This window comes from Ambystoma mexicanum, chromosome 2q (genome assembly GCF_040938575.1).
Source record: "Ambystoma mexicanum isolate Mex_15411 chromosome 2q, UKY_AmexF1_1, whole genome shotgun sequence".
NCBI lineage: Eukaryota > Metazoa > Chordata > Amphibia > Caudata > Ambystomatidae > Ambystoma > Ambystoma mexicanum.
The window spans coordinates 542,317,678-542,333,064 of record NC_090924.1 but is presented as its reverse complement, the minus strand read 5'-3'; the positions used below and the strand labels follow the sequence as shown (position 1 = coordinate 542,333,064).

Sequence of the window (15,387 nt, the reverse complement as noted above, 5' to 3'; positions counted from 1 at the left end):
ACCAGGCTGGTGTGTAGTAAGAATATAGATTTATTAATTTATATAAACCAAATTCGACAAACAGACTAACATCAGCCACCAATGCTGTGGCAACACAAGAACAAAAGTTACTTCTGTAATGGCACCAACACAGAGGTAATACTGAGATATGTAGTAACAATATCCTGCAGCTTTCTTTTCAAACCCACCAATAAAGAAAAGGAAAACACACAGTGATTACTGATTTGGTTATAATACTTTTCTGCCAGAAACCACCACCCTCCAAACATCAATTAGACCTGACCCCTCTGAATTAAAGGCCAGTGGCAGAGAGTGGGAACAGAATGGGAAAATCACTTTGGGTTTTGATAGAAATGCACTCTTTGGGAAAGGGATTCAAGGGGACAAATAGTTTCTTTCACTTATTACCATAGATGCAATATGAGGGAAAGAAAAGCAATGGGAACATTTGTTTGGCCGCACCTAAAAAGAACAGGTAAGACTTTGTGCTTTGGGTCAGAGCACAATGGGAACAAAGGGGCATTTTTCCCCCCACCACACATGCAAAGAAAATACAAGGCTTCACACTTCTGATTTAAAATGAAGGGGAACAATGGGGAATTTCGTTTTGCACCCTGCACACTCACTCGGAAACAGGGTTTTGGGATTCATTATTTTGGCAAATCTTTATGTCTATACCGGCACAAAACACACTGGGAAGTGCTTGTTAGTTTTGAATTCTAGCAAAACACATCCCGTGATTTCTATAGGGGCATTAATTGATGTACTTTAATTAAATATGCTAAGGATCTACACAGACAAACATGGTATTTTGCTATGGGGAAATAACTAGAACAATACTTTAAAAATGCAGGGCCTACACAAACTATGGCTTTGGGATAGTTTCACTTACAGGAGAGGCCTTGTAATGGGCATCAGGGAACAGCAGGGCACCTCTGGGACAGCAAGGGGTGTCAGTCAAGGATAGTCTCCTCTGGCACCTCCAAGGCTTCCTAATCAGCTTCTATGTCTCCTTGTCCCAGTCTCCAATGTAAGATTTGGGGCCTCTCTGCCTGGGTGTTTTTCACAAGAGTTCAGCAGCAGGTTACCTCCCGGGAATAAGTGAAAAGCCCAGTTCTGATGCAAATTGGTTTACTCATAGGGCAAAGGACATCACAACATTTTCATGAGTCCCGCAAAAGGGATTGGTTGGTTTTATCTACCCACCTCCCACTTGTGTGCTAATAGGACAAGGAGATGAGGGGTGTGTGTTAGGAAAGCTGTGGGAAGAGAAAGCTTTGTCATCCCAAACTGACATGTGGGTTTGGACTGTTTAAACTCTGAAAATCTATCAACATGGCAAGTACCCTCATTTTTAAAATCTTTACATGTATAGATATATTTTTAAGAGCCACATTTTAAGGCCAGTCAGATGATGCTAATCTGAATCCAGCACGCCCTTTCTATGCAGAGATACAGTTTTTCTTTGTTTCCTCAGGAGCCGTATCAGTAAAAAATATGCCACCTCATAGTTCCAATGTTAATTTCGTCCGTCACCTTTAACACCTACTTTAAAATCTCTGAGACTCAAGGGAAGGCTCAAATCAAATTTTCATTAGTAACTTCTATGATGTTTATCACACAAACATTTTTTGGCATGGTTCAAAGGAGGTTACTGTCACCTTTAATAAAAGTCTATAATGACCACTCTGACATATACGCTGGCCTTTTTATGCAATAATATGTATTTTTCTATTAACTAAACTTCAGTTTCACCTTTCGTCTCTTAAGTTTCATCTCTCCGTAAGCTTGTGAACAGCCAGATGATGGCTCATGTTTATCCTTGTCTATCCCTTCTTGGCCTGGTAATGGCCGGGCTGCAACTCTAGTGTAAATTTTATGGGAGTTGTGACCTCAAGGTCACGTCTGCTGAAAGAACAGGCATGGCAGTGTATTTCTTTATATTTTTTTAAGCAATGGACATGATTGATGTTTGACAACCAGACCCCCATCTCCAGGACCGCAGAGGAAAGGTCTTGGAGGTTAGATTTCATTTTCAGGAGAAATGCCTAGCTGCATGTAAAATTCTGCAAGAAATGGCTTTTAAACTCACACACAATGCATTTTACATTGCATTTTATAAGGCACCTGGGCCTAATATCCATGTGTAATGTACTTCTTTAATCTTACAGTTGCAAAAGACATGCGTATCACTTCTGGATTGTCCATATGTATAGGGCAGTTAAATGATAAAACCATGTTCAAACTCTGAAACCAAGTGAGCACTTCTCTAAGCATACTGTCATTTGGATGAGGAAAAAGGAAGTTCTTTTATTTCTTAAAATTGGAATAAACCTGGTTTAACTTGAGATTACTGGAGCACAATCTGTTATTACATTGAAGATACTGTTATGTTATGTTATGTTATGTTATGTTATGTTATGTTATGTTATGTTATGTTATGTTACTTGGCATTTATATAGCGATTTATATATCATTGGTATGACCTCAAAGCGCTGGTAGGTTGAATGCCCTCGGGAACCGTAGTTCAGGTCAGTGGAGGGAGATAGTGTTGTACGGTGCGTGGGTGCACCGGATATGTGTGCAGCTGGGGTAGTGTCGTATGATAGCTGCTTCCTATTGATAGATGTGGTGTTGAAGATATCAGTTGGATGTGTGCAGTCTGGTGGGTGGACACCCAGATTAGGTTCTGGCTGCGTTAGGTCCGAGGAACGCCTATGTGAGCAGCTAGGCCGGAATGTGCTCGGCTAGCTGCATTTTATTAGGGTGATGAGGTGTTCATGGGGTCGTATTCGTATGTGAACAGCTAGGCTGAATTATCAGGGGTATAGCTGTGTTCTAGTTGAATGATAGTGTATAGTAGAGAGTAAGCATAGTGGTGTGATATGGTGGTTATCTGTAAAGTTCCTGAGACCAGGCACGTGAACAGGACAGTGGGGACATGCACAGCGGCATACGGTATATGGATATATAGGGACAGGCGTTGATACAGGTATATATGGGAAACAGATTTATATGGGGATACAGATATATAGCCTAATATAGGGACATACAGATATAGCAACAACACAGGGAACAGGTGCACAGTGACACAATGTGTGGGGCGAATTTCAACAGGTTCCACTCATTCAATTCTGCCCCATTCATTGCGTTCACTCCGTCCATTTATTTCTGTTTCGTCTACTCATTCCATCCTATCTATGTTATCTATGTCATCTATTCACTTTATTCGTTCTACCTATTCCATCCATTCTACTGATTCTATCTATTCCGTCCACTTGTCGATAATGTGCAAACAACTATCTGTCTCTTTAAGTAAAAGTGCAGCTCTCCATTGATTTATTAAAACAGCATTGTCAGCCACATCTTTCTGTTCCTTGCTGAAATGAATTGTGCTTATCTTTGCACTTTTGAACTTCCCAGCATATGTCTCCTTAATTTGAGATTTAGGCCTGTCTTTAGTTCAATAGGCTTCATGTCTGACATCACCATTTCTGTGCTGGCTTTAGACTTTAGTGGGAATTTACAAATTACTCTGGCCGCTTTATTTCTGGCATTCAGGGGCTATAATTCCTCCACAGCATCCCTTGCGTACCATACTCTCTCCCTCTCCTGCCTCCACTGTTCTGAGTTAAATATATGTCTCATCTTAAACAGACCTCGTCTTTTCCTCTTCATGATAGATTCACTTCAGCATTGCCTGCAGCCAAATATAAAGATGTTACATTCTTCTTCTCAGCAGGCAGTCCCATATATGCTGATATGTAGGGCAATCTAGGGAGTTCCTCATATGAACGGTAGTCTTTGTCCCCTAATGGGGAGTCACTCCCCGTAAATTCCCACTTGCCCATACCACTAGAGAGGGTATCACAGAGCGGGCTCACCTCCTTAGTCTCAAAGGGGGTGGCCCCCTTGGGGAGAAAGAGCGACTACCATTCATTCATCACAATAGCCATATAATTGTGGGGAAGCAATAGCATGCCAGCTTTAGGGTTTAACTCTCCCAATGCAACAGGAGCAGGGCTGATGCTGGGCCTAAGTTGTTCTCACAGTATCTCATGTGATTCCAGCAAAAGACAAGAGTGGCCTCCTCTCTGTGCTGCTTTTGCTGAAATGCCATGTCTTACTGGCAAACTTTAATGAAATCCAGAAACTATTTTACAGATGTTTCAACTAAAGTCAGGAAAGCAGGAAATGCCACCAGCCCAGCTATAGTGGAAGGAATTGGGATACAATAAAGACAGACACTTAGTGGATGTGAATACGCACTGTTTGGATTTGTGTCATAGACAACACTGAGGCAGTTAGGAGACAAAGGGCTACCCCACTCCGACCTTCAGGCATGCATTGCCCTTTAGCCACAATGTGTTCACCTGTTTGACATTATCAGCAGAGAGCCATTTCTGTGACCCATCTCTTATGCTCTGTGTTGAAATTCACTCATTTGGGTGGTGGGGGGTGCCACGTCACAGTAGTGTTAGAGGTTAGTTGTTCTTATATATATGCTACACTTTAATATATGCACCAGTGGGTACCGGGGAACCAAACAGATGTGCATAACATAATGTGTGTATTTGTAGAGGGCACGTTCATCCCCAGTGGGATTATTTGGTGCTGTGGACAGATATGAATATGTGCAATTAATATCACACACACATTTGGTGTGGATGCGCAATACCACATGGGTGCCAGTAGAAAATAGTGGAACATCAAAGATGCATGTCTAGAATTACATTTTCTATCATTAGTTGTTCTAGTCTTGAATTAGAATGTGATCAGATGCTATCTGTAGGGTTTGAACACCTTAGCCTTTTTGATTTCTAAAGTTAATATGATGCAGGTAATTCTCTCACTGAAAGGTAGATGTGCCGAACAACTACCCACCCCTTCATAAATGCTCCATGCCAAAGTTATAATGCACACATGTGCCTTTGATAAGACATTCTAAATAGGCCCTTTGCTACAGTTTGGAGTGGCACAGGGCAGGTTCAGAAGTCACATGTGCATCCCTGAGAGTTGCTGGGGCGCAAAGTTCCTGGAGGCAGAGGTGGCTTTTTCATCTTCTGCACCTCTGTTCTAAATTAGATAGTCTGGTGACATGTAAATCTTTAAATATAAGCCAGGCATATTGGTGGAATAGTGACTGATAGGAGTGCACATGTATACAGCCACAGCAATTTGAGATCCCACAGTGTAATCTATGTGGGCAAGGCCAGCTATGACAGGACTGATGAAAATTGGTGTCTAGATTGACGGTCTCCACTACAGTTATGAGGAACAATAGCCAGGATGCTGGCTTTTTGATTCTCCAGCAACACCTTCTCCCAGGGCATAGGGACGCCACCCAGGTGTCTCATAGGAACAGTGCTTCAAAGGCAGTCACTGATATAATAAAAGCCTCCCTCACACCAGGGCTCTGATCACTGAAGTCTCTTTGAAGCAAGCAGGCATGGAGGGGGGTCGGAGTTAGAGTACCCAGAGAGGGAAGGTGGGGAAGGGTCCTAGCATCTTGTGTCAGTTAGAGATCCTTTCCTTTTTCCTGTCCACTCCATTTCCTGCAGGGCAATGTGCTCTGGGTGTTATATCATAAGTCAAAGGGCACTTGTAAAAACAGCAGGGGTCGGACCCCTTATGGGGCAGGCTTGACCTGAACCAATCCTCTCTGGCATTTTGTCTTTAAAAGGCGAGGAGCACCCCATTATTCTTTGATTTATTTTTGGACCATCAAGAGAAGAAGAAGGATGCACTTTTTGACTTCTGTTGGGAGTGCAAGGAAGGAATATGGGAGGCACTTTGGGCTAAACCTAGAGATTATTTGTTGATAATAGTTAAGAGGAGGGAGAGCAAATGGTCAGATCTTTAAGGTAGAAGAAATAGCCCATACGGACGTGGAGGAATTAGGTGAGGTGGTGCACAGTTGGAAGGTGGGGCCAAGTTAATGAATGCAGTCAAGTGCCACCTGATTGAGTCTTGAGTTGAATGTTAACCTAGATAATTGGGAGCCCACTATAGTGCCATCTTCTCAAAAGATCAGGATGCAGGTTACTTTCCCCATTCCTCTGATCTGGCAAAGTTATGAGATGATCAGATGCTCTTTTTTTCTTATGCTGAAATTGTCAAAACCATCACAACTCAAAAATCCAACAGGTCCACTGGGCTGGATTTTGTTTCGTCTGACCTACAAAGGTCAAATGTGGACTCATGGGCACCCTTGCTTTATAAATTCTTTTGGGTCTATATGCAGCATAATGTGACAGGCAGGGAGGATAGCTCAGGGGCAACACGTTTGTCTTGGAAGCAGGACAATGCATAGCAACACAGGTTCAAATCCCTGGCTCTCAATTAGAAACTGGTCCCCGTTATTAAGCACTTTATTAAAAAAATAATTATAATGAATCCCTGCAATTTGTCAGTGAGGGGTGAATAGTTCTGATTTTCAAAGAGGGTGATAAATCATACCAATTTCTCTTTTGGATGGATCGTCTAAGGTTTTGAGCTCGTGCTAAGAGTACAGCTAGTCGAGTGTATGACATCCTTTAACATTTTGGGTGATGCCCAACTTGGGTTCAGGAAAGGACTGGGAATGGCTAATTAAAAGCTAAATGTTATGTTGAAAATCTCAGAATACAGTCCAAGCAATGAGGTTACCATATACGACCTGGTGGACAGGGAACAAATATGGAGAATCCTGATGAATGTTGACATTCCACAAGAGCTGCTGAAGGTAATGATGTTGCCGCCCACTAACATTGAATGCGAGGTACTTTATGATTCTGGAGGAAGATGTAGGGGCACATGTCAGGGGTGTGTGTTAGCACCAATTTTATTTAACCTTCATACCAACATGCTCCAGTCCTTTCTGGAAACTGCCACCCCTGATGTACCAGCTGCAGAATATTAGGGAGTTGGGAAGAAAAAGCTGCCATTGTGCAGACCGTTGCCTATTTATCATATTCAAAGTTGGTAAGATACTCCGATGTGATCTGCTGGTCAAATGTTCGAATCCTGGCAAGGCCAACTCAGCTTTTTATTTTTCTGAACTTATTAAATGAGTGCCATCTGCGGTTGGATAATCACAGTTGGATATAAAATACTCTATTCAAAGCTCTTTGGTGAAAGCACTATCTAACGAACACGTTTTTATAATGACCATACCTGATTTAAAAGGTTTCCACAATGAGGGAATACTCCAGTGCCAAGGTGAACACCATAATGTGGTGCCATTTTAGCCCTTGTATATACGCGTGGTCATGTCATTGCATACCATCTTAACAGCATCACGATGGCATAACATCATATTTCGTTGCACGTTACATGTTGGACTGCCATATTTGGTACATACGTTTCAAACCATGGTATCTGTAATGCCACATAAAAGACACCAGACACCAGTCAAGTGTGTTTGATCTGCGAGTTATTTATGTAAGTATTTCAAATGATTGTGAAGTTTCACCATAACTACAGTTTGACATAAACCTACTCAAGCAAGTATATACTCGAGATTAATAAACATAATAGGTATAATCTTATATATATGCATACATATCTGCCCAGACAGTTAGTGATAACTTGAATACAGAGTACGGAGAAGGTTGTGTTTCCCTTTTTTAAGAGGCCCAAGTATCTTAGGATTCAAACAACATTTGTTACCCTTAAAAGTTATTAATTGTTTCATGTGATGAGTGGGCTCCGTTCAAACAGGTGATCCAGGCCCTCAGTGTGTTTGTCTAAATCATAGATACATTCTTGTTCATTAATCGTAATGGTCATCTCTAAATGTTTTGCCTGGGGACACTTGTTTACCAAAGAATATCAGCCCATGACGAGACACCACACTTGTGTACACATACACAAGACGCAAGAACATGCACACCCAGTAACCACAAATGGAGACACGCAGGTATAAACAGCAAGTCCCTTCAACTCCTACTTCTCGGACTCCATCGCTGGACTGCTGTTATTTTGGCTCACTCTATTGTAGCTCTTCATTGCAAGCTGCAGACGTGTTCTCTGACTAGGTGAGGGAGGTGGTCTATGGTGGTGTTGAGCCGGAGATGTTTTCTCACCCTACGGGGCTCTGCTCGATACCTGGCCCAACCCATAAGAATATGGAACATTCCTTGCCCACACGTTTTCCTGCACAGCCCCAGACTCCAAAGACACAGTCCAAACCGTCCCTCAATGCATGCCCCAGGCATCAAGGCATCAACCAGGTGGATGGAAATACAGGTGGATGGCTGCATGGCTTTGTGAGGGTGAGAGGTGTGGGGTGCTCTGCACCGTTATAGTGGTGCTGGGGTGCACATCACTCACAGGCATTAAATTGTACACTCTTTCACGTGCTAATGACAGTGTGAACCTCCTATAGAAATCATGAGGCACTCAATGGAGCTACATAATAAGGGACTGATGACTTACCAGTGCTCACATTTGCGGGAAATGTTTGCGTTCCACTGAAGGAAGTATTCATCTCCGTGGCGGTCCGGTCCCTGACCCTGCTATCCAGCCTAATGAGATTGGACATAGCCCTGAAGAATTCAACTCACTCCAATTATTCCGGTGCCTAATTCTCCATTTTTGCAAGGGAGATTTGATTTGGAACCATTGCCGTTGTGGTCTGTGTCCCTGATATGTGAGTAAATTTACTCTCACTGAGAAACAGGTCGATAAGGGCTCTGTTTGCGGGGCAAGGTCCGTGCGCCAGCGCCTTTTTTTCTCGACGGACTGCAACTTTGTGCTAAGTCCCCTGCGTATGTTGGTCCCCTGATGAAGACGTTGTATTTCTTTCATACGTCGAAACCGGTGGGTCATTTCATTCGGGAACATCGGGTGGAAGATGGATGCATGAAGAATACATTAATGTCCATCTCTGTGTACACTGGCACAAACATCTTTTGTTATTGAAATGTTTTGTGTTCCCGGATTCATGTTTGTAGTTGCGTTGTTTGAGATGTGTATTTAGAGAGGCTGTTGAAAGCCATTGTGAAAGTGAGTGAGGTAGATGTTTGATTGCCACAGTGAATGATTGGTATTGAATGTAATTGGGCAATACACCTGAGTGAGATGCCTTTGAGCTCCAACCTGTTCACTCTGAATAGATGGTAAATAGATGCTAATCCCAGGGAACTGACCAAGCCCTGTATTCATTTCAGGTTCACAGTGAGTGGTATTTACCGTCCTGTTAAGAACTGTACTCACATGAAGTCAGTGACAGGGTAGAGCACATCAAAGAAGCGAAGGCTCGCAGGATGTGTTGCTATTTTCACAGAACCTTTGGCACAAACAGTGACTCAAAGGCTGTTTTAACGTTTTAAAGATGCCTGGCCTTCCACCGAGGAGAGACCACGCCCTAATCTTAGAATGGCATTTGGTGTACTTGTAGGTAGCAGCAAGAATCTATTTAGGAATAGATTTTCAGTGGCTACCAGTTTCGCAACAGGGGAAATGCCTCATACTTCAGCATCATAAAACACAGCCAGCAGTAGCAGCCTGTGCCCTGTACACTTCAAGTGCTGCTGCTGGGATATTATTTCCAAAATTCTTCGAAAAGTGGAAAATCATGTTACATTTTCTCCCCAGTGTCCGTTTGGTCCGTTCAATGTGATTTAGCCATGTATTGTTCTGGCTACACATTATACCTAAGTAGTCAAGTGCTGGTACTTCATCTACTTTTTCCGCTCTCATTTTTAGATGCACGTGAATTCTAATTCTGGGAGTTTTCCCACATGACATTACTTTACTTTCTTGGGAATTGAGTATCAGGCCATTTTTCTTGCAATGTTCAAAGAAATGGTCACTTAATTTCTTAATGCACATTATGGTCAATACAATTAAAACATTGTCTGCAATTTCTTGCCACCTAGCATTGGGTATCTGCATTCAGTATTGGGAGCTCGTTTACAATGTCATCCAAAAATACATTAAAAAGTGGGGGGGGCTGATATGCACCTCTGCCCTTTCCGACCATAAAGGGCTTGGTGCACTCACGTCCCATCCCCCATCTAACCATGATGGAACTCTCATTGTACAGCCCTATGATAACCTTCAGTAAAGAACGGGGAACATTTTTTGATTGAGGGTTATCCATAGTACTTGTCTTGGAATTCCCTCAAAGGCTGTTTTGAGATCCACAAAAAGGAGGCATAGTGTCCATACCTGGAGAGTTACGCGTTTATTCATCAGAAGCTAAAGTCTCAATACCTGATCTATTGTACTAATATCTTTGGAAAGTCCTGCTTGTAAGTGACTTGTTGCATTAGTTTGCACAATCTACGATTCTAATTTTAGTGAGAGGACTTTCCCAAAGCCTTTGCTACTGGCGTCCAATACGGATATTGGGCAGCAGTTTCCGGGATTGTCACATCCCCTCTTTTTTTTATAGATAGGGACTATTTCTGCGACTTTCCAGGTTGCTGGGACCTTACTTAGACTTATAAACCGCATTGAATAGTTGCAAGAAATAAGGTGCCCAGACCATCAGTTCAGTCTTAGAAATATCCGCTGACACACTAATGGGCCGGGAGCCTTATCTGATTTTTAGTTCCCAATTGCTACGAATATTTAATCTATTGTGATTTCTAGGGTGTCAAAGATGATATTATCACTCCACGAGTCTGGCTGTATTACGTGGTGTCCAGTCCTCATCATATACATTTGGGAAATTATTAAACCATCGTCTTCGTTAATAGCAAATTCAAAGGGGTTACTGTGACATTCGAAACCTCCCATAACAATTTTCCAGAAGACCTTAAAATCTTTCAATTTAAAGGCAGACAAAAATACCTTCCAGCATTCCTCCAATTTGCTTGCTTTTTTCTTCTCAGTGGTGCATTTATATTCTTTTCTCATCCCTTTCACAATTTCGTATTTGTCAGGAGCATTTGATTGTATAGCGTCCACCAGCTTCCTCTACACATCTCTACATTGGAGGTCCAGCCAACCCCCTTTCTTGGTTCGACTCCGTGCCACACTTTTCATGGATTTAGGAACATGGAAATCAAGATCACAGAATGCAGAATGTAATGCTCGTGTGATTTAAAGATTCCTATCCTCATCAAATATTGTGTTCCACTGGCTATGCTTCAATCTATCCGTGAGCTCCTGGAGGCCAAGCAGACGCAGTGGTACGTGGTTAACATCCCAGTACCATTCCATAACATACTTCACTGCCCTGCTACCACCTCTTAAACATAATGTATGTTCATTAATGCCATATTATAATGCTTTTTTTTAGAATGCAGAATAAATGTAAAGTTGCTCCTGAATACAAACATTTTGAAAAACCCAATCACTTCCGCTTCCCTGGTACTTTTTATAGAACTTTTTCTAGATTTTATTGTCAAATATATATCATTCACAAGCTGATGGCAAACAGCATGGTAAAACCACAATCTGGGAAGGTGGGACTTATACTGACAATTTGGCCTAAGTGCCAGGATCTACAAACACCATCAAAGGAAAATGTGTTTCAGAGGCGGGGCGGAAGTATTGCCTGTGTGCTGCCTCTACCTGTTCACTGTTTTGTAACTGTGGACATGTTCTTCCTGTCCACATGCTAGTACTGGTTTAGCTTGCCCGGTGCATCACAAAGTGATATGACGGTCCCAGTGGACCTAGTAGGGTTTACATTTTCATCAACGCGCCCACATATCCTAATTACAACTTGTTCTACATATCAATTGTTATCACGGGACTTGATGGTTTAAAGCAAAGTAAATAATGGGAATTATTATTTCTCAATGTAATGGTGCTCTTGTTACTCAATTTCAATGGGACTCATTTAATTTACCTAAAAACCTGCAGGTTTAGAACGGATCACAAGATCAAATATTACGCTGATCAGCAAAAAGGGGTGTTGTCCCTAAGGAAAGGCGGGTGTGCAGACATATTCCTAAATCTAACCAGGGCACCATTTTGTTGTTCAGTTTTTTCTATTTAAAAAAAAACGTTTTCTCTTGTTACAGAAAATGGAAATGGTTCCCCTCCCGGAAAAAGCCTACGGAAGTTTCTTCGAAGGTGATTGCTACATCCTGTTACATGTGAGTATGTCCGACTTTCCGTGCAGTTGTGTTTAGTTTATGCCACCCAATGCGGTGTTGAGGTTCTGGGTATCAATTATGGTTGTACTCTCACTATTTGACGTTTGCGCCCTGACTGCCTCCGTGATGATGGTATCAAGCAAAATTTGTCAGCGGTACGTGCTTGTGGCGCTTCAACGCAGGAAATAGAAACCTTGCAAATAAATAGGCCCTATTTAACTGTTAGTCGCTGCAGCATACCCCTGATCACATCTCTTTGTTGCAGTTGATGTATCTAGGATTGTTTTCTCAGTGACCCTTTCTTTGCCATATCAATAATATTCCGTATAAAGGAAGATCTTGCATCCATCTAAAAGTGTACTATATAGGATAAAGTGATAATATGGAGTAATTAGGCTGATGGTGGAGATCCTTTATAAGATTACACATCCACAAGATAAATTGATAAATTGCAAAATCTTGTTTGGGTGCAGTCAGCAGTATTTATTCATATAAACTATTACACATCCACAAGATAAATAGCAATATCCTTTTTGGGTGCAATCAGGAGTATTTGTTCTTATAGAACGATTACACACCCACAAGGTAAATTGCAATACCATGCTTGGGTGCAATCAATAGTATTTGCTCTTAATAAACATGCTCACCCCACTCCATTTCCACACAGCAGGGGAATCGCCTCACACTTAGCGTCTGCAAAGAAATGAAAACACGCCTATTCATCTGAACTTCCTCGTGATCGCTCATTATCACTCTAGGATCTGATCTGTTTTGTATGTACCATCCAATTAACAAAGTCTTTATTAATCTATGCCAACCATTGTTCGCTATGCACACTGTAAACCAGTAGCAACGCTTGCACCTGTAACAGGTAACTAAGTTAATCTCATGTAACAGCGCCTCGATGCCCTTGGGCTGCCAGTGCGCTTTATAAATTCAAATAAATAAAAACATTTAAAATATGTAGACCCTATTTAACTGCCCCTGCTCTGTCGAAGTATCTCCACGTAATAAAGCGAACCAGTCTAAAGCCACTAATTAGTGGTAAGACAATTTTTATATGGGCCAGAATCATGAGTAACAATTAATGATTTCTTGGCACCCCACGATTTAGTGTATTCAGTAAAATCTCTCTAGAAGTTTGTTCATGAAAACGTCCTCTTGTTATTGTATTGGAGGATTTTCCAGAATGGAAGTCAATGGGCACCTTGTCTGAAATACATAGTGGCAGCTTCAGTTTCCTCCTAAAACGCATTTCGAGGGGATTGGGTCCTCCGATGTATTCCATATCTATGACAGCTAATCACCACAGCTTTGCTGTTTCGGAAAATGTTTGGCGTCTGCGTCCTGCGTTGATGACATTGATACGCTGTCCTCGAGGGCCTCCGTCAAGCCGACGTCACCGGATGTTATAAGTAGGACGCACTACGCCCGTAGCCTCAGTTCCGTTTTTTCCACGAACGTGTTTGCTTCGGAGATCCTGGCGCGCCTCGGTTCGTCTGAGTTTCATTCTTTCTGTTCTTCGAACCTGTTCATTTGTGAAGATTTCCATGATGTCTTTGTCTTCTTCTACCCCGCGACCGGGTTTCAAGAAGTGCCGGGACTGTGGTTCCAAGATGTCGCTGACGGACCCGCACGACGCCTGCCTCTGGTGCCTTGGTGAGGACCACGCCACAGATGATTGTGATGATTGCCAGTCGTTAACTTCGAAGGCCTTGCAGGAGCGTAAGAAGAAGCTTTATAATGGTAAGGTGTCCAAGCCCCGGAAGTCGAAATCCACTGGGCTTTCAACTGACGATTCGAAGGGCGACTCTCTGCATCGTCAGCGGAAGTCCATGGGGTCTCGGTCCGGGAGCGGGTCCCGCCATTCCTCTGCCTCTTCGAGGCACTCACGGAAGCGCCGTCACCAGTCGCCTTCCCCGTCCTCGTCCGAGGACTCCGCCCGTTGGCGGGTTGCTTGTCCCAACAAGCATTCCACACCTGTGGAATGGGATTCATTTCATAAGGAGATGATGGCGATTTTTCAGTCGCAGGGCTATGTTTCGTACGTGCCGTCGAAAGACGCCGGCAGGGAACGTGCTAGAGATACCGTTCGCACGCCTTTGGGCTCGAGCAGTCGTTGCGATCACCGGCACCTTCGAGGTCCCGGTCGGACTAGGTGGATCGTTCTAGCCATGCCCACTCAAGGTCCTGGCCCTCGACACCCTCGAGACCGTCAGAGCATGTGAGGTCTTCGAAGAAGACGTCGACGCCTTCGGCGCTGAGGCCGTCGAAGGACTCTCTCGAGGCTCCGCCTCCGAGGAAGCCGTCAACGCCATCGGAGCCCAGGCTGTTGAAGGACACGCTCGGGGCTCCACCCTCGAGGACTGTGTCGATGCCGTCGGTGCCACGTTCGACGCTGATTCTGTCGACGCCCTCGATGCCTTTCGAGGAGGCTTTATCGGAGGTGACCCGGAGACCGGTGGAAACTCAGAGAAAGGCCCTGCAGAAGTCAGTGAGGCCTGTATTCGAGCCTTTTTCTGTGCCCTCATCCAGAGATTTATTCCAGCCTCTAGATTACATCTCTGAGGTGGATGAAGGGTCTGATGATGGTATGGTTCCTGAAGAGGTTCCTGACGAACTCATGTCTAGGCATAGCCAGCTAGAAGACCTGCATCAGTCCTTGCATGGTGCCAGTGGTCTGGACACCTCTCAGGAGGTTGAGTGCAGTAGGCCTGAGCCTGGCACGCATGCCGAGTCCTCGTACTGGCGCCTTATGTCGAGGGTGACAGAATACTTGGGGTGGTCTGCGCCACCAGTGGATTTTCTGCAGGATGACCTGATGGATATCCTTGACCAAAGTCCACCAACTGACCCGGTACTGCCATTCCATATGGCCTTGCAAAGAAGGATGGCAGCGGCTTGGACTGCTCCGGAGAGTCTCCCGGCAGTGACCAAGTCATTGCCGAAGAAATACCATCCAGCCAGTAGCGACCCCAGCTACTTGTTATAATCAAGACAAACTTGTTTTCGGTAATGATTCAGCCTTTATATATTGCAACAAAATGGAACGTAGAATCTCCTACCTGAACCTGGACGAATGGCTGAATCCTTTCTGATCTGGTTTTGGAGGTTAAGGGTGAAGTGTGGAGTATAAATCGGTTTCCCTGCAGATTATAGGAATCCCCCTGGAAACCCCTGCGGTGCCCAGTTTAAACACTTGGCCGCCGGAGGGATAACAGGGAAACCCTCACGGGGGAAAAAACCCTGGGAAGAGCTGCTGGGGAGCGTTGTCTTAGCGAGACGGGCAGGAAGGGACCTGAGCTCCGTCTCGAATTCTTGATGTTTCTTTACTTGCTGTTTTGATGCT

The 15,387-nt window shown here is 43.6% G+C and overlaps 1 protein-coding gene across 2 annotated transcripts in view; it reads left to right on the top strand.

Moving 5' to 3' along the window:
• Positions 1-15,387, top strand: part of VILL (villin like) — a 354,049-nt gene that overhangs the window by 147,828 nt on the left and 190,834 nt on the right. For both annotated transcript variants that reach the window (XM_069647691.1, XM_069647690.1), the window contains exon 3: positions 11,964-12,038. In XM_069647691.1, the coding sequence (XP_069503792.1) occupies positions 11,964-12,038 (75 nt within the window). The remainder of the gene's footprint in view (positions 1-11,963; positions 12,039-15,387) is intronic.